We start from the raw sequence: 19,297 nt of genomic DNA on the forward strand, positions 1-19,297 counted from the left end.
AAAACAAATACCACAAACACATATTACATCAGTCACTACGAATAAGTAGCTGCAGCGCAATCAAGTTACTCACTTTTCCATTCAGAGTTTAGTCTACGCAGGTGCACTGAGGCCGACTGAGAACCCAAACTCTGATTTCACATTTTGACAGACTGAGGAACAAAAGAGTTTGTGGTGTGAACCTACTTTCTATAATATTGGTACATTTTCTATGTATGTTTACAAATGGGAATCATGTTTTGTTCTTATATTTGAAGAGCTCATTGACCTTCATTTTACATGCATACAGTAAAGTGTTTCTGGTGTCCTCGGATTGTGGAGTCGTCGTTAATAAAGCGAGTGCGAGGGATGGACAGTGCGTTGGTTTGCTTCCCAGTCAAGACTTTTTGATCTTACACACCTGTCACTGAGACTTTATGGTGAACTTTTTTCAGACCTCATTTACATATATGCAGAGTGAAAAATATTAGAAACAAGGTGACAGTGTTGCTGTAGCTCAGCTGGTACAACAGGTTGGCGGTATCTTGCTCAAGTGGCCTTGAACAAGATACTGAACCCTAAACTGCTCTTGATGTGTGTAGGGAAAAAATGTAAGTCAATGTAATATACCTCGACAATATCAGAAATGACCAAGCTGCATCTTTTTTACCCAGTGTAAAAAATAATACAATTATATAAGCTTCACCTATAGTTATTACAGAGAATATTGGATTGCATTATTATGTACGGGCCAGGGGTCTCTATTTTTCTGGACACTGCAGTGAACATGCTACATGATCAAAACAGGGCTGGAGTTAATGGTTTATATTTTGGGACACAGACATCTTCTGCAGTAACAGAATGTGTTTGATCAGAAATCAACAACTCCCAGACTGTCAGTTGATTTGACTAAAACGTTTCCATTTCTAAACAAAGGAGGGAATTTAAGGTTTTGCGTTATTATTCAAGAGATGATCTTGAATCTTAGCGTATGTGGGACTTTACAAAATCAAAATATGAGTGTGTAAAGCTGTCATCATCACCTTACTGCTGCCATTAATTATCAAAGAGCACCATCTTGGGCAAAAGTCTCTGCTGTTGACATTCTGGGTTTGTGATTCCCAACATGTGGTCTGGGAGCCCTCCAGGGGTCCATGAGAGGGCTACATTATCAAGTAAATTCCCCTCCTTAATATTTTTCAATAAGAGCAAAGAACTGCATTTTCCTAACCATATGTTATTCATTTCCTACTGTCATCACCCCAGTATAGACAGTGTGAAGTCATAAAAACATCACATATTATCCCTCTTCAACCACACACTCTCTCCGGGTCTTTGGCATGAAAAAACCCCTGACAGCTCCAAATTTTTTTTATTGGCTGCTCGGTATCAGAGCTGCCGCGGGACAGTGGGAGTGTGACGTGGAAGCAGAGGCAGTGATTGGAGGGCAGACTGGAATTATAAGGGGAGGGAGAATCGGACTGAAGCTTCCCAAAGAGCAGCCGGCCTCAGATCTGGCACCGCAGGACGCGCACAAGTCAGTGGAGTCAGTCGTCCTGCTTCCTTCATCATGCATCCAACGAGACTGACAACTCGGCAGTGACAAGTGTTTCCAAAGTGGAAAGTATTTACCCGTTTAAGCGAGCAGATTGTGCGCAAAGAGCAAATCGAGGACAAACTGTGCGTATTTTTCCTGCGCGTTTTTCTTTCCTCCGCTGGGAGCCAAAAACAGGCGGAGTTGAGAGTTTCTGGAGAGATTTTTTTTTTTTTTCATTTAAAGGGGAATATTTTGGTCCAAGCCTTTTTACCGACATGGAGTACACGTCATCCCCGAAACCGCAGCTCTCATCCCGGGCAAATGCTTTCTCCATAGCCGCTCTGATGTCCAGTGGGAAGCCCACTAAAGACAAAGAGACGGAGGAGAACACCATCAAGCCTCTCGGTAAGGATGGAAGAGGGCCGGGCAGGGAAATAAAATAGAAGGCTTTACTCGAGTTTATTTCAGGTGAATTGGTGCAGCTGTTAAAGTTGTTTTACGCAAAAATCCCGAGAGTTAATGAAGGATTTAAGTGAGGACATAGGGCCACTGTAGCACCAGAGAGGAGAAGAGATACAACTTGAGTAAACAGTCTGCAGGATAAACTACAAGTGTTACACCATGCGGAGAAAATGCTGAGAAAACAAAAATAGGCAAATAAATGAATTAGGATGAGCTGCTTTATAATATGTACAAGTAAATATATAGCCTCAGTAAATACAATCACAGAAAAAGGCCGTAACATCCCCATAATTTCACAAATAATTTAAAAAAACAGCCCGTTTTATTATCGCACAAGTGATTGTTTAAAAATTTGAGTCTTGTTAAAAATTGAACTATATTTTTTTAAGCTATTAATTATGATTTAAAACACGAAGTGGAAATGTCTGGTAACTCGAAAGGGAGAGAAGGTGACTGAAGTGCTTAGTTTTACAAAGTGGATTGTCTAAATTTGATAAAATAAATGGCAGCCTATGACACTTGACTTCACTGAATTTTGGAGAGGAGCTCTACAAACAGTAAATATCAATCTGAATGTTGTGTTATTTCATTTTCTGCCTCATAAGGAACATAAAACTCACTCACTCGCGGTGTTCCAGTTTTAACTAACAGAAATCATCACGGGTTGCTGCAACAGATTGAATTTGTATGGTTAAAAAACACACTGGCAGAACAGTCAGGTATTTATTTATTTTGTTTTGGGGTTTTTTATAATTTGAGTGGAATTATAAAACGGGGTTCTTAACCCTTATTGATAAAAATGTTTTATACATTTAAATACCAAATATAAAATATAGGCTCCAGCTAAAATGTTATTCCATTTTATTTCCCCTACCCTGGAGACTTTTAACATACAGTGTGGCTAATCTAGTAATAATAATGATAACAATAAAAGGAAATATAAAAATGTATTAGACTATAGATCACTTTATTAGACTGTAAACTACATGCGTTACCAAACCAACCATGTGTTTCTCTCTTTAAGACACCGAGCTGCTGCTGTCACTGACGCCAACCACTGAAAATAAAATGAAACACTTCTGCTTCTTTCTCTGTTTCCATGCATCCATCAAAACCAGAACAATTTGTGGAGAAGTCCTCCTGCAACCAGCAGTCCCTGGCTGACCTGTCCTCCCTGGACGGGCACGGGGACTTCAGCGGGAGCGCGCCGGCGGTGTGCACGGAGCCGCTCATCCCCACCAATCCCGGCATCCCTAGCGAGGAGATGGCGAAGATCTCGTGCAACTTGGAGACCAAAGAGCTGTGGGACAAATTTCATGAGCTCGGCACCGAGATGATCATCACCAAGTCTGGGAGGTAAACGGTCGACTATCTATATTTTATTTTGATTATTATTTTGTATTATGTACAGTCCAACACCACATGACTTAACAACAACAATAATAACAATAACAAACGAACATAACAAAATTACATAAATAGGATTATTGGATGATAATGTAGGGACACCATAGGTGATATAATTCTATTAAAGGTCATTTACTGTCACTACAACAAACACATGGCCTATGTGTATTATAAAGGACTTTTTTTCGTTAAAGGGTGTATGCTGTTATTACAAATACACCACTGTTGTGGTGTTCAGGGTCACATCTGTCACATCTTCAGTTAGTCCGTGTGGACCGTGTGTGTTTGCACCATGTGGGACATGTTAAGCCTTTAAAAACAACGAAGAATAAAGCTCACCTGCAGCTCTCCGTGCAGCGATGCAAACAGCAACCTGCAGACTCACCTGACCCCGAAGAGTTCACGTGAACGTGCCGTCGTCTGACAGCGACAACGTGACCTAATGCCTCACTGACCTTACGGCCATATAAGGCCGCACACCACAGCACTTAAAATAGGCCAAAGTAAATTATTTATTTCATTATTATTATTAGGCCTACTGTGATAAGCTTATTTCATAAAGCTGTGTAACATGTTTCTGCACAACTTGGCCCGTACGAGCTCCACTGAGGACAATGAGGTCATGCAGTTTAAGCAACCTGCAGGGTGTTTGCTATCTACAGTTTAAAAAAATACACGATAGGTATTTAACTGGCTCGTTCAGTATTATTAGACTTTAGTAATCTGACTAATTTCAAGCCAACAAGATTTAAAAAAAAAAAATAATAATAATAATAATAATAATAAGGTACTCACTATTTCCCCACCAGAATTGTGCTCATTTAGCATTTAGGAAATAAAATAAACAAATAAAATAAACCAGAAAAAAATGTAGGACCTTTTCTACTTGACCTCAGTATTTCTGCTCATTCTGGCTAATAATGCCTAATAATAATTTGATTTGATTCTGCCATAAAACAACAAACACATAACACTTGATCGTCACCAAGTCTGGAAGGTAAACGGTTGACTGTCTTTATTGTATTTTAATTATTATTATTGTTTTGTTATGTACAGTCCAACACCAGATGACTTAACAACAACAATAATAATAATAATGATAATAATAATAATAATAGGCTAATGATGATAATAATGATAATATCACCTGGCGCTTCTTCAGGAGGATGTTCCCCACCATCCGGGTCTCTTTCTCCGGAGTGGACCAGGACTCTAAGTACATCGTGTTGATGGACATCGTCCCAGTAGACAATAAGCGGTACCGGTACGCTTACCACCGCTCCTCCTGGCTGGTGGCCGGCAAGGCCGACCCTCCTCTGCCCGCCAGGTACAGAGACTCACCCTGCACACCTCTCAGAGCTCACCTGAACACAGTGCACTCAGTAAATCCTCAGTGAGAGGCCATGAAACGCTATAACAAAAGCCGTGTTCGGGTTCCTGGTTTAAATGGTCTTACAGGTGACATAAAGACATTAGTGCTGAAAGAATGTTTTCACTGTAATGGGAAGCAAAGAGCAAGAAAATCTGAAAAAGATTCGTAAACCTCAAAATTCAAATGAGGCAAAAATTTACAAACATATTTTTAAATATCTATATATATATATTTAACCTTTATTTAAACAGGAAGTCTGGCTTTAAAGATGACATTCATATGAATCTGCCTCCTTCAATGAGGTCAGTTAACATATACATGAATAATTCATCCCAATTTTCTGACAGCTGTGTGAAATTATATCTGAAATACGCAGGCTACATGCAGGATATCGCTTTTTAATGATTAGTGATTCTGCGCTGTTTTGTTAAATGTCACCTGACACACGGCTGGATCGCTTTGCCCAGATGTCGGTGTTAATAATGTAACACATGACAGTGACTGTCGTGAACATGTAGGATTTAAATTGAACATCGGCAGCAGCTCGTGAAGAAAAACTGGAGACCAAAGAGCTGCGCGAGGCCCCCACGGCAATTGAGACGAATGAAATAATTTAATCTTTGCCAGGAATCATCTGGGAACATTCATACCACGATGATTGATTTTGTGAAAATGTCAATTCAGGCCACAGAGCAGCTGAAGCGTCACTCACTATGTGCCATGCAGGCAGTGACAATGAGGGCATGTCCTCGGTCTTTTTGGGGTTTTACCTGTGGGAAGTTTACATTTAGCAATTAATTATTATTATTATTGTATGTGCTGATTACAGTATTTTTTTTTTTTTAGATCCAGTACACTCAGGTTTGACCATTTTGTAGCCCAACAAAAATAGCTAAGTACATCACTAAAGGAGTTACTATGTTTCCACCAAAATGTTGTTCCTGCCTTCATGTTGGGAAATAAACTTTACAAATTAAAAAAATGGAGACTCCCTATTTGTGTCTGGGTGGGGTTATATTAAAGGACTTGGACTCATGACCTCAGTATTTTGAAAATCCTGGCATACATGTAGTCTAAACTACAATTCCCAGCATTAACAAGGCTCCAAAGACGCTTAATTAAATCGAACTCATTTCTTGGGACACAGTGGAGCAATGACTGAGGAGTAACAAAATGTAGGCTTAGGCCTAGATCAAATATTGTTTGGGCAATGATGTTGTTAAATGAAAAAGAAAAAGAAACCTGAAAATGTGTTTTTTTTTTTTACTCCGCAATATTCACCCGATATTTTACAGCGAGACAGAACGCGGTTGCTAAGTGACCTGTAGTTTTTCCAGTTACCGCTGCTCACAGCTGCGCGTTGATTGGGTATCGAACGTTCGCTTCGAACGCCTCTCAGCCAATCACAGCTGAGGATGTGATCCGCTGTTCTTCTTCTCCTGCAGGTTGTACGTCCACCCGGACTCGCCGTTCACCGGAGAGCAGCTGATGAAGCAAATGGTTTCCTTCGAGAAAGTCAAACTGACAAATAACGAACTGGACCAACACGGACATGTGAGCACTTGTTACTTTATTCCTCTTTTGTCTCGAGAAAAAAAACCAACACGTCACGTAGGCTATTACCACATTATTTAGTATGCTTACAGAGGCTTTACTGTTACGAAACTGTGAAAATACGTTAAGCTAGGTTGACTACATTTCAGGTGAAAAAACAGACTCAAAGCAACTGTTTATGAATCTATCTAAAATAAGTCTATCCTCCGATATAACCTTACCAGAAGGGCAGTTAGCTTTGGGTGCAAAATTTTAAAATAGCCTAACTTATAAAACTGCATCTAAAATGACTAACAACATGTTAAGTTTGTATAGGACTTTGTCCTCTGGATATCGACCGAATGCATGTAAAAAAAAAAACATTAAAAAAAAGTTGATTATACAGAAATGTGTTTAAGTTGGAAAGTCATATAGGTTTTCCATGAAAAAGCTTAGTCTCTCTGCCAGCTTTAAAGGCCGGTGTGACATTATAATTACTCGCCTGACAAGAGCAAATTGCTCTTTTAATCCTCCTTTCACTGAAGGCATCATGCAAGCACAAGCAGGGAACAGAAAAACATTTCAGGACCGAAAAAAAAACATTTAACGTTTATACATTAATTAGCCAACAGTAAGAAACAGCCTGGGAAACAAGGTAATTATTATATTGAAGGGCGTGTGTGTGTTGTATTCCTGACACTATTTACATGGAAGTAACCAAAACAATTATAACATACAGTATGAGCACGTAAAACCGAACAATGCTGTATATCCCTTTTATTTATTTATATATTTACTTTTGTTAGATTCATATTTATTTTATATTCTTTTTTTAATTGATAGTAATTCCTATAGTGAATATACAGTAGTTTGTAAAAGAGCAGGTATTACGATATATTTTATATATTTATATAGCTGCTTGTTTTAAGAAGAAATAATGTATTTATACCAAAAAGATATAATGGTCATGAAGTCATATGTATTTCAAGAGCAAAATGGCTTTTTTCCCCACTAAAAGTCCTCAATATTATAATATTAATTAAAACGCAGAAATCATATTTCCCATTATTTGATAGTTGCACAAACATTTGTTTTTTTTTCTGTTTGTGTAATTATTAGTGCTGCTGAAACCTTGAAATTCTTTAAAATTTAATTCAGTCTTGTGGCAACAACAACAATTCAGGGATGACATTTACTATTATCTTTATCACACAGCTTCTGTTTCAGCTTCTGTCAGTAATTTATACCAGTCATGAAATTAATGGTTTTACTGAGAAATGAATGAAGGAATGAATCATTTAAATGAAAAAAAATGTGTACTCTATAGCTGCACATTTTAAAACAGAGGTAACCTGAAAGCTTTACAAAAGAAAGCATTACTGTATCCAAAATAAATACACCCATAAATATCCTAAAATGTATAATACCATTCAGAAAAATAATTAGCTGGTTGGGTGAATTCTATGATAAAGATAAATGAGAGACACTCTCGTTAATACTAAAAACAATGTTATTGTTTTTATAATAAAAACAGAACTTTTTTTACTTAGCTCCACTGGAAAGAATGAAAGTAATGTATGTGGTGCATCCCTTTGTATTAAACGTGTTGCTGAATTTCATTTAGCTGCGTCCTTTAGCGCCTATCATATTGTGTTAAAGCACAAAATTCTGCACACACATTACATCTGCATTTTAATTGATATTCAGCGTCCTGTGTCAGTGGTTGAGAAAGATAAATATCAAATCAAGGTTATTGTCACATACACAATCATAGACAGTACAACGACTAGTGGAATTCGTTCTCTGCATTTAACCCATCCTAAGTATTAGGAGCAGTGGGCAGCCACTGTACAGCGCCCGGGGAACTCCAGTTATAAGGCCAGTGCCTTGGTCAAGGCAGGCAGGATTAACCCTGACATACATGGTTTTGATGGTGGGGAAACCGGAGGAAACCCACACAAACACTTGGAGAACATGCAAACGCCACACAGAAAGGCCCTGCTCCCAGCCGGGATTCGAACCCACGAACTTCTTGCCTTTCAAACCACTGAGCCACCATGTAAACTGTTTCCTGGGCTGCAGCCAGACAGGAACGATTGTGGAGGAAAACTCTCACCTGCAGCTGCTGCAGTGTTAACAACTTTATCTGTTCACACTTGTCTCTCTCTACTTTTTTTTCTCCGTCTTTGTTGTCCTTACCTTCCCTTTCAATCCGACCGGTAAGTCGGTTGGATATGTTGGATATTTGTTTGGATATTTTCATTTCAAAATATATGCAAAGCTGCACAAAGCCAGGAAGAAACAATGAGGCATTATGCCATGCTCAGTGTAAAAGGTCTCTAATTTTATGTTACTGTTTCAATATTTCTTTATTTTATTTTATTATCATATTTTGTTTGTTTGTTTATTGACAACATTTTAATATATTTATAAAATGCAAAATATCAAGAATAGAATGATAAACCTTTTTTAAAAGTTTCTAAGCAAATTCAGAAAACAATCTCAATGCAAGATCCATTTAGTAGCTGCTCTGGAGCTTTTGATCATATCACACGATCTTCATCAGCAGATGGAGTTTGCTCAGTTGTCATGGGATGATGTTCAATTTACCATTGTTTTGGAGCACTTTAAGGACTTCTCGACCATGTTGGCTTTATGAGCTAAGGCTGAAGTTTTTAATAAATCTAAGAATGTAAAATATACCGCAGGTGATTTTACTTTTTTTATTTTGGTAGATTATGTGGAACACACTTTGGAGTAAAACTTGCAAACTTTATGCAAACGGGATGAAATAGTGCATTTGTTAGGGACTTTATTTCAGCTGCGGATTAAAACACATTTCATTTGTTAGCAAGTGTTTCCAGCAGCAGAACAGTGTATGTGGGATTAGTTCTAAATAAACTACAGTGTGTGTGTGTGTGTGTGTGTTAATGGAAATTAAGGAACGTGTCACCCAGTGCAACGGTGTGGCTCACTGATGTGTTTTCAATAGTTTCTATGGAGCTCTATGGCACAGAGGAATAAGATATAAGAGACTAGAGTACCCACATGACCCTGATGTACTTACGCTGGTTAGTTAGACTGTATGTCATTTCAGTCTGTTGGTTAACCTTGAATTTACCTGTCTCATTGATTGTCATTGATTCTGGCTCTGCTTGTCCCCTGCAGATCATCCTCAACTCCATGCACAAGTACCAGCCGCGGGTCCACATCATCAAGAAGAAGGACCACACCGCCTCGCTGCTCAACCTCAAGTCTGAGGAGTTCCGCACCTTCGTCTTCGTTGAGACCGTCTTCACCGCCGTCACGGCCTATCAGAACCAGCTGGTGAGTGATTGACAGCTGATGCGGGCCAATGGGCATTATAGGCCGAGTGTCTCTTCTTCTTCTTTGGATTAACTGCCAAACTCTGCTGTCGGTTCCCATTAAATGTTAAAACAATAATATATCTACAAGCTCCATTTAGTAGCTGTTCTGGAGCTTTTGATTGTATCACACAATTTTCATTATGAGTTTGCCCAGTTTACATGGATGTGTAGTTTGAAGGTTTTATTCCTGAGCACTTTAAGGACTTCTCCATGTCAGCTTCAAAGTCGAGTTTTAAAGTTCATCCTTGACCTGAGGGAGATCTTTGTGATTCAATGTGAAAGCTCAAACATGAAATTACATTTGATACTGAATAGCATACTGAACAGCACAAAACACAATTATACACTAAAATCACAGATTTAGTAGGTACAGCTGTTATTTCAGTGTGTCGGATACATATTTAATCAACATTTAGGTAAATATAAGTATCGGATTGGACTCGGTATCGGCGGACGCCCAATATTAAAGGACTCGGATTGGGATTGTGGCCAAAAGAACTTGATTGGGACATCCCTATTAATAAATATGAATAACTTTAAAGCCTGAGCTCCATTGTGTTTGTAGTGTTGTGATAACATTACAGAGAAGCGAGCCAAGCTGCAGGAGGGAGCATGTTGAGGCGGACTGACTGGCTGGAAGAGGGGGAAAAGACAAAAACAAACGGCTGGGTGAATAAGGAGAAACATTTACACTTTTCGCTCTCCTGCTGTGTTTCCCAGATCACCAAACTGAAGATTGACAGCAACCCGTTCGCCAAAGGTTTCCGGGACTCCTCGCGGCTGACAGACATGGAGAGGTACAGGGGATTCTGGGTCCTGCACTGTTTGTTTACCGTCGATAAGATACACAAGGAGGGAGGCCTGTGTGTGTGTGTGTGTGTGTGTGTGTGTGTGTGTGTGTGTGGGGGAGTGTTAAATATCCTGCTGCTCATTAGTAAATACAGACAGTGTTTATTTCTCTCTGTGTCAGAATGAAACTGATAATCCACGTTCCATGTAGCAAGCTTTATCATCTGTCCTTTCTTTCATTCTTTCCTTTATTGTCTTTCAGTCTTTCAGTACATCTTTCCTTCTTTACTTCTTTCTTTCACCAGTTTCTCCTTAGGATTTCCTTCCCTCTTTATTTTATTTCTTCACATCTTTCCTTCTTGTATTTTATCTTTCTTATTATCCCTTTCCTTCTCACCTTCCCTTATAACCTTCTTTCTTCATTCTTTCCTTCCTTGTCACTCCTTCTGTCTACCCCTTCCTTTCTTTGCTTCTTTACATCTTTTCTGTCTTGTCTTTTCTTCTTTCTTTCATGCCATGTAGTCTTCTTAGTTCATTCTTTCCTTCTTTCCTTTCTTGTCTATTCTTTCTTTCCTTGTATTTTCTTTTGTCCTTTTGACCTTCTGACTTCCCTTTCTAGCCTTTATTAGCCTTTGCTTCTTCTTCCTTACCATGTTTTATGTTTTTTCTTTTATTCAGTCCTTGTCTTTCGGTCCCTTTTCTTTCTTTCACATTTTCCCTCTTATCTTTCTCTTGCCTTTTCTTTTATCCTCTTCCCTTTTGTTGTTTCATTAATTTTTTCCTTTTCTAGTCTTTTCTACTTCTCATTTTCCCTTATTTTCTAATTGTCTCTCCATTTTCTTTGTCATTTCTTTTTTTCCTCTATACTGTAGTTTTATTCTCTATTATATTCTCGCTGTTTTACATATTGTACCATATTGTGCATGACACAGTTGCCCTACACACACACACACACACACACACACACACACACACACACACTTAAAGTTACAAATCCCCATCCAAAGGATTTTTATGGACGCTGCCAAAACACACACTTCTCGTAATTCCTGATTCCGGCACTACGGCCAAAATCAGCTGACAAAATCAAACCATCTGCCCATTTCCCTCAATCAAACGTCCAAAACCAGAGACGGCTGAAACACAGCCAGACACCCCTCCTCTTCTTCTTCTTCTTTTTTCTTCTTCGTCTCTCTCTTTTTGAGGGCTGTGAATTAGACTTGATCAATTGATCTTTGGGGAGCTGCAGAAATCACATTAGTCTGGAGTCGGCCACTGCACTAAAACACACTGTAATTCAATTGGCTGCAGTGACTGATTGAAACCAGCATGCCCCGCCCCCCCTTGCCTCCTTCCTGCCCTGCCGTGCTTTGTGGGAGTTTGCTGTGGCCTCTGTGCCGGAGGGGCCCGACGCTGATAAAAACACACACATTTGTACTCCTCTGCTGACAGATATTGCACTTTCCTAACCTAATTGGAGGGGCGGGAGCTGCAGAGGGTGGGCTGCTAATGTGGACGCATGGCTCTCATGATGCAGACCACTTGCCTGTCCACCCACACACACACACACACACACACACACACACACGCTCACTACCTCCCCCAACAATTTGTGTCACTGTGTTTGAGAAGTGCTATCTGACAAGACTCAAATGAGCTAATGCACTTTGTGGGATAGTGAACATGCACACACAAACACACACACACACACCAAAATCTTCTACACAAACATGACAACAGCTACACTCAGAGTGGACACACACATTTTCAGACAAGTAAGCAAAAAATACTACATGAATGCAAGGAAATGTGCAAACAGAGACGTTGTTAATAAACAGAACGAAATACTGGTGTGACACTGAAACCTGTGACCCATCAGATTTTGTGACAGTAAAGTGTTAACTATGAAAAAAGATTGACATGTCGACCAATTATTGACGAGTGAGGCTTCATGCAAGTAGACCTGTAATAACCGCTATCAAAATATTGGACCCTGTGAAAACTCGAGCCAATGTAATGTGTTTAAAACATATTTTAAACATGTTTTTAAAAATATAAATAAAGAAAATGTGTTTAAAATTATGGAGAAAAGAGGGGGGTCACAAGTTTTGCCAGCAGCTACTAAAATATGTGACCATAGGGGGAAAAACTAAGTCTATTTTATTTGTGATTTTTACTGGTTTTTATAATTCTGATCTTGTGACATATATATTTTGTGTTATCTGTGTTACGTTATCAGTCGTTGTTGCTGCCTAACTTGGACAGGACTTAAAAAATACATTTTTAATCTCAATGAGACTTTTATGGGTAAATAAAGCCAATAAAAACAAACAGTAAAAGTCACAGAATTTGACAGGTCCAAGAAAATGCTTCACTTTTAGTGTAAAGTGTTTAATGTTAGTTCAGTTATTTGTGCTGTTTGCAAATAGTTAAAAAGTGTGTGTACTGTTTTTATATTGGGGTGCAACTCCACAAAATAAATATCCAAAATGAAAAAAAAGAGATTTATTTTGGGGCTCTCTCTTCGGCTTTTGCTGCAGGGAAAGTGTTGAGAATCTGATCCACAAGCACTCGTACGCCCGGTCGCCGATCCGAACCTATACCGGCGACGAGGAGAACCTGAGCGAGGACGGACACGCCGCACACGCCAGAGGTGAGTGGCTGTCACACCCACAACAGATCGTGTCTTATTGCCAACAAATCCCATGAAAAGCCCAAAACCAACAATCGTAAGACGTAAATCTTTAAATACAGGCTACAAACATATTTCCTTTTTTTTTTTTTTTTAAAGGCTTAGTAATGTCCTAAAACAGCTGGGCGCTGTAGTTTTTAGCTACCCGTTCTCAAACAGTAAGAAACAGTGCATTTGTTGGGAACTATAGACTCTGTCGAGTATTTCCAGCAGCAGGACGGTGTATGTGGGACTGACTCAAAAATAAACTACAGAGTCTTTGTTTTTGGACAACAATGGAGCTCTGTGGCTCAGAGGAAGAGGAAGTTTGTTTTGGTCTTTTCACTGGATTTGTTGACAGCAAGATAAATAAAGAATATTTGCAGCTTTATCCTTTAACCTAAGTATGCTTCACACTGATATTTACGACTCCCCCGTGTCTCCTGCAGGCTCAGCGTTCACCGCCTCAGACAACCTCTCCCTGAGCTCCTGGGTCACCACCACTTCGGGCTTCTCGGGCTTCCAGCACCCACAGTCCCTGTCGGCCATGGGCACCGGCAGCCCCTCCCTGCCCCACCCAATCCAGGGCTCCCTGCCCCCCTACAGCCGCCTGGGCATGCCGCTGACGCCCACCGCTCTGGCTGGAACCATGCAGGGCAGCGGGCCGTCCTTCCCTTCCTTCCACATGCCCCGCTACCACCACTACTTCCAGCAGGGGCCTTATGCCGCCATCCAGGGACTCCGCCACTCCTCCACGGTCATGACGCCCTTTGTATGACTCCGTCCTGGGGAGGATCCTCGCTCTGATGCTCATCCCCAATCCAGTGCAACCAGTTATTTCTCCACTCCAACTCATCACTCCTCATCCTGTTTGTATCTTTCCCCGTGGTCTTTGTAAATAGTTCACCTGCAGCAAGTGAGGTGAAGAGGATGTGGCATACTGATCCAGAAAATCCAGAAAAAAAGGACTGTGGCGCCTCCGTAGGACCTGTGGACACATCAGCAGGTTCTGTGGTTTCTAGGAACACTTTAGTGACATTGTACAAACACTTACAACCTCAATACAAACTATAAAACCTAATGCGAGACGATAAAAGGAGCATGTTTGGTCTTGGCCCTTGAAGAACAGAAAGTGGATCCTCAAATCCTCATTTTAATAATATTTAGAAGACCCTGTCTCCTTCTAAGAGTTTAACAGTCCCTACTGGCTACAGGGTCTTTACCGAGGCTTTAAAGATGGCAGGTTGCTGTGTGATCCTTCAAAATGATGATTTTTGGAGAGATCTGATGCTACAGTGTGTTGGACACTAAGGCTCAGTCTGAGTCTGTGAACATTTCAGCATATCAGAGTGGCGGAGCGGCCGTCTCAGCTCTCCTCTGTTTTTTAGAAAGCCAGCCATATGTACAGTTCAAACTTCAGACTTCACGCTCTGTTGAAAATAATGTCAAAAACAAATGTTAACATGCATTGTACAAAGATGAAAATGCAACATTTACTTATAGGAAAATTCTCACTGTAGAGTGTAAAAAAAATAATCATAGGACGCATGCTGACCGCAGTAGACAAACACGCTGGGTAAACCTTATAAGGAATAATATGGGACGAATAAGCTGACCTGTGACAGGGGTAGAGGCTTTTTGCATACTTTTGAAGGCCAGGTCACACCAGCATGAAAAACGGCAACATTTTGCGGCAAAATCAATTAATTTCAATGCAACCTGTGGATTCACTCGCGGGGTGAAGTAAATCCACACACAATATTCACCTTGGGGTTACACTTGAACAACAGCAAACCGTGTTGCTGACCTGCAAGGAAACGGAGAGCCTGAGAGTCCAAAATGGAGGAAGTTATTATTATTGTATTATCTGTTTTGCTCCATATACTACTTTTATTCAACCTCCTCTGTTGGAGTGTAAACTGTTCCACAAAAGAGTAATGGATTACAGACAGTTGTGAGACAGGAACTGATACTGTACAAATTAGGGCTGCAAATTAGTGGGAATGGTAATTTTTTTTTATCACAATTTTCATTTACAGAGAAAATACAAAGAAACTCTGAGGGTTATTTTGACTTACTAGCCGTAGCGTGTTCCCAGCTTGCTAGCATGTTAGCCGTTAGCTCACCAGCTGCAGTTGTTCATTAACTGGCCCTGCGAGTTGTCGTTGTGAAGACGTGAGGATGAATTTCGCTGTTACTTTCTGGTGTGACCGGGCCTTGACTAAGACGAATTCATCCACAAAATGTGTTGAGTTCAAATCATCCATTTTAAAGTAGTCATATTTTAATTCACTGTGTGAAAGTGGCCATAGATGTAACCCTCATAAATCTGTCCCCACTGGTCTTGAGGGAAACTTTTATGTCATCATGACATACAGAAACATTTGAAGGGTAGGAGCAGTGTGATTTCATATTTTACACTGTAAACAGACAGCAGCTTCTGTGTAGAAACATCAAGTTTGTCTCCACAGTGTTTTCAGTTGAAGACTGTTGACTGCAGCCTTTTAGCAGTCGGTCTTTAGCAGGTTTTACCGAGCTGATTCATAGCAGCATCAGAGCGTGTCGACAGGGCATCCACACCTGGAAATAATGGCTCTCTGCTGTCTCATTTAAAACATGGAGGGAGGAAGTAGCTGGAAGCTGCTGGAGTCGACTCGCGCTCAGTAGCGGTGCAGGTGCATAAAAATGGCAGCTCAATGGTGGAGAAGTCAGAGTAATTTATTAGAAAAATATGAAGAAATCAAAATGCAAGCTACACAGGTGAGATGGTCCTACCTGGAGTGACACTTAATAATTCATATTCTTTTGGAATCCATTTTATTACGAAGATACATTTTAAATCCAGGAGCAAAAACACTCCATCTTATCAAGTAACTGTCGTCTGTAATTGAGTCCTAAAACTAGAGCTAGACTGATTTATGGGAACATTAACTTATTGCAGATATATCTGTATCTGCGTATATGTCAGCCGATAAATAACAACACATGGCAGTACAGAAATGTCAAAATATGGTTACAGTTATTTAGAAACAGTGTCTCCATTGCAAATGTTTATTTTTCATCCCTGAAATTCTTTTGGGACTGCAACAAATGGTTATTGTTACTCTGCCGATTATAGTTTTGTCCATAAAATGTCAGAAAATAGTTAGAAATATCCATTATAATTTCTAAGAACTAAATGTGACAGATTAAAATGACTTGTTTTTTCCGACCATCAGTCCACAAAACACCAAATATATTTACTATCATATGTCACAAAGAAAAGCGTAAAATCCTGACATTTGAGAAACAGTAAATGTTTTTGTATTTTTGTTTGAAAAATGACTAAAACGATCATTTATCAAAATACCTGCTGATTAATTTTCTGTCGACTGACTAATTGATTCCAATTGTTTCAGTTCTAAATTCCTTACTAAACAGATTTAAGGGATCAAAGATGTTTGTTTATGTTATTTATTTATTTTATAAATGCACATTGGCTGATATATCATGATCAGATTTTTTGTTTTTACTTTAAAATATCAATATCAGCCTCAAATGTCCAGTATTGATTAGGCTACTAAAAACTTTATTTTCTAAACACGTGAAAAAGTTGACCATTACAGTGGGATTCATTCAACAATTCAAGTGTCACTTTCTTGATTCTAGTGCAGTGATCTGTGTGTGTTGTTTCATGAGACGCTCAGATCTAGAAAATTACTGATACAAGTTGAATTATATCGGAAACAACTGCAAATAATCTCACCACATGACGTTTAAGGACACAATCGTTGACAAAATGACGGGTTCTGATGGAGACTTTTTGGAGTGAGGCTGTCACGTTTTATGCACAAAATCCAAAGAAACACAGTGAAATATTTCAGCTTCTAGCATGATGAAAGCAGCGTTTGGATGCATCAAAAGTGGGACGTTGTGTTGATTCAGGTGTGTGTAACAGATGATGAAGACACTATTTTTCCGGCTCTGTGGAGGCAGAATTCAATTTTACATCATAGGATGAAGTTGCAGTGGAATATGGACATAAATGCTCTTTTCTGACCCCTTGCATATCATTAATGTGCAAAACGTGCAAGCAGTTCATTTTATCTCATCTGTTTATTGAGGAAAGTCAAAAATCAGTACTTTGACCCCCCCCCCAATTTCTTTGCTTTGGAAATCAAATCTTGGTCCTTTACTGATGTGCACCCTGAGCTTTGTCTGAAAGGTGTGCACAAATGAACTGAATGTTGATTTCCATCAGTGTAAATGTAAAACACTTTCTTTCTGAACCATACGCACAGTCCCGATTTACCACTGAAAATAATCTCTTTTTAAAAAGAACGTTTTGTTTTCTTTTGTATGCCATAATATGAATATGACACCGAACAAGATTGTGTTTTGATGATTTTTAAGTGCAATATATTTATTTTGCTCTCTGGAAATAATGTGTAATGTACTATGCCGCATTTAAAAATAGTTATTTGTAAACCTTGAGAAATATATATCACCACCCAAACTCTTTGTGTTATTTTTTTCACTGACTGACATTATGTACACTTTTCTCTCTCAATGAATCACAGATTGTCAGATAAATTAAATCATTAAATCATTTGAAAACCTCAACTGAAACAGATTTATTTAGGTTTCTGTATCACCTGACAATCCAGTGAACCCATTTTATGATTTTGTTTAACGCCAAAGCAGATGTTGAGACATTTTCTACTTCTATTAATACTTCTATAATTTCTTTTATTTTGATGAAGCCATACAAAGAATTCTAGTATCTTCTAGTTTGGTTTTAAATGTTAAGAACAGAACAGAAATCAGTTGCCTAGAAGTTCAGTGTCAAAGCTTCATCATGATTTAAACTGCCTTTGCATCACAAACATATCCTACAACACCACCTAGTGGTCATCTGTTTCAAATTGCACTCATGTATTATCTAGTACCTGCATTATGTCCATAGTTCATACATATTTTACAAGATAAAATTCCAGATGTTTTCGGGCCTATCACATTAGCAGGGCTATTGACGTGAAATAATTAAAAACAATCCATCAGATGCACCTTAAGTCTGAATAATAACTCTAATTTTACAGACTTGTTTGTGCAAAACATGAGAAGTATCAGATTTATTTTGAAAACCTTTTTCAGAGCTGCAGAGAACCTTGCAGACAGTATATGTACAGATTCTGTACAAGCTCAACCTCTTATTGTATTCATGGGTTTTCAATTTACTGTACATCTACCTAGTCCAAAAAAATAAAAAATCTACACATATTTATAACTGCAAAAATCTGCCAGAATCCATATCAGACAAGGTTGTGATCTCTGAAATGTCTTAAATAGATATTTACAGTAATTTAACTGTAAATACAAGTAGTAATACAGTTTTTACCCTTAAATATTGAAATGAAAAGTCACAAATTACACACATTAAAGGTGTGAAATCTCACAGTGATGAGACCGATCTGTCCGATTTGGAGCTATTTCACGCAAACAGACACTTTTACTAACTCTCAAAACTCTTTGTTCAGCACAGCACACAGATGAGAATAATCTGCAGGACAACAGGCCTCAAGTGTACCTGAAACCGTGGCTCACATGTTTTTAGCATGTTTATAAACCCCTGTCAGTCTTAAATGATGGCACTGCGTCAGCAATGGCATATTAGGACAACAATCACATGTATAATCCTTTGGAAGAGAAGTACTTCCACCAGCACTGACAAAAGCGAAAAGCCTCCACTTCTGCAGCAGAAGCAGCGACATCACAGCCTCGCAAACAGATTCAAATATCATCGACCTTTTTCACACAAGACATTTTGACATGTCACAGTGGGAAAAGCACAGGTGTAAATAATAAACAAGATTATGGCTGAATTCCATTTAGCTGCTTCAGTTTCAGGGTCCTGGCGTTGTTCACACTGGCTCACTGTCACACTGTCATGGCTTAGTGAGACACGGTTAGTTAGAGCCAGGGTTGATTTTATTAGTAACACCTGTGCTTTTCCTGCCATGGCAAGTCAAAATGTCTGCTGTGAAAAAGGCAGATGATATTTGGAAAGAGATAAAGGCAGTTTATTGCAAAGGAGGAACATCAAGGCCACTGCAGGCAACAACAGTCGGGCTGCTCTCCTGAACTGATGAGCATGTTGGCCGGTCACAGACGGTGACATCATCATCCAGTACTGAAGTCTT

The 19,297-nt window shown here is 39.2% G+C and overlaps 1 protein-coding gene across 3 annotated transcripts; it reads left to right on the forward strand.

Annotated features, from left to right (window-relative positions):
- Positions 1-1,451: 1,451 nt before the first annotated feature.
- Positions 1,452-17,720, forward strand: tbx20 (T-box transcription factor 20). 3 transcript variants are annotated; one of them, XM_044209582.1, is made up of 8 exons: positions 1,452-1,921; positions 3,097-3,334; positions 4,548-4,712; positions 6,203-6,311; positions 9,459-9,617; positions 10,379-10,455; positions 12,982-13,100; positions 13,568-17,720. In XM_044209582.1, exons 1-8 carry the CDS (start codon positions 1,792-1,794, stop codon positions 13,894-13,896), a joined length of 1,326 nt encoding a protein of 441 aa, XP_044065517.1. In that variant the 5' UTR covers positions 1,452-1,791; the 3' UTR covers positions 13,897-17,720. The 3 variants fall into 3 exon arrangements, with proteins under 3 accessions (XP_044065517.1, XP_044065518.1, XP_044065519.1); XM_044209583.1 differs by having other exon boundaries at positions 1,453-1,921; positions 12,985-13,100; XM_044209584.1 differs by having other exon boundaries at positions 1,453-1,921; positions 12,988-13,100.
- The last annotated feature ends 1,577 nt before the right edge of the window (positions 17,721-19,297 follow it).

Source organism: Siniperca chuatsi, linkage group LG9 (genome assembly GCF_020085105.1).
Source record: "Siniperca chuatsi isolate FFG_IHB_CAS linkage group LG9, ASM2008510v1, whole genome shotgun sequence".
NCBI classification, from domain to species: domain Eukaryota; kingdom Metazoa; phylum Chordata; class Actinopteri; order Centrarchiformes; family Sinipercidae; genus Siniperca; species Siniperca chuatsi.

Coding starts and splice junctions, on each gene's coding strand:
- tbx20 (XM_044209582.1), top strand. CDS start 1,792: ATGGAGTACACGTCATCCCCGAAACCGCAGCTCTCATCCCGGGCAAAT. Junction 3,335..4,547: donor ATCATCACCAAGTCTGGGAG/GTAAACGGTCGA, acceptor GCGCTTCTTCAG/GAGGATGTTCCCCACCATCC. Junction 13,101..13,567: donor ACACGCCGCACACGCCAGAG/GTGAGTGGCTGT, acceptor TGTCTCCTGCAG/GCTCAGCGTTCACCGCCTCA.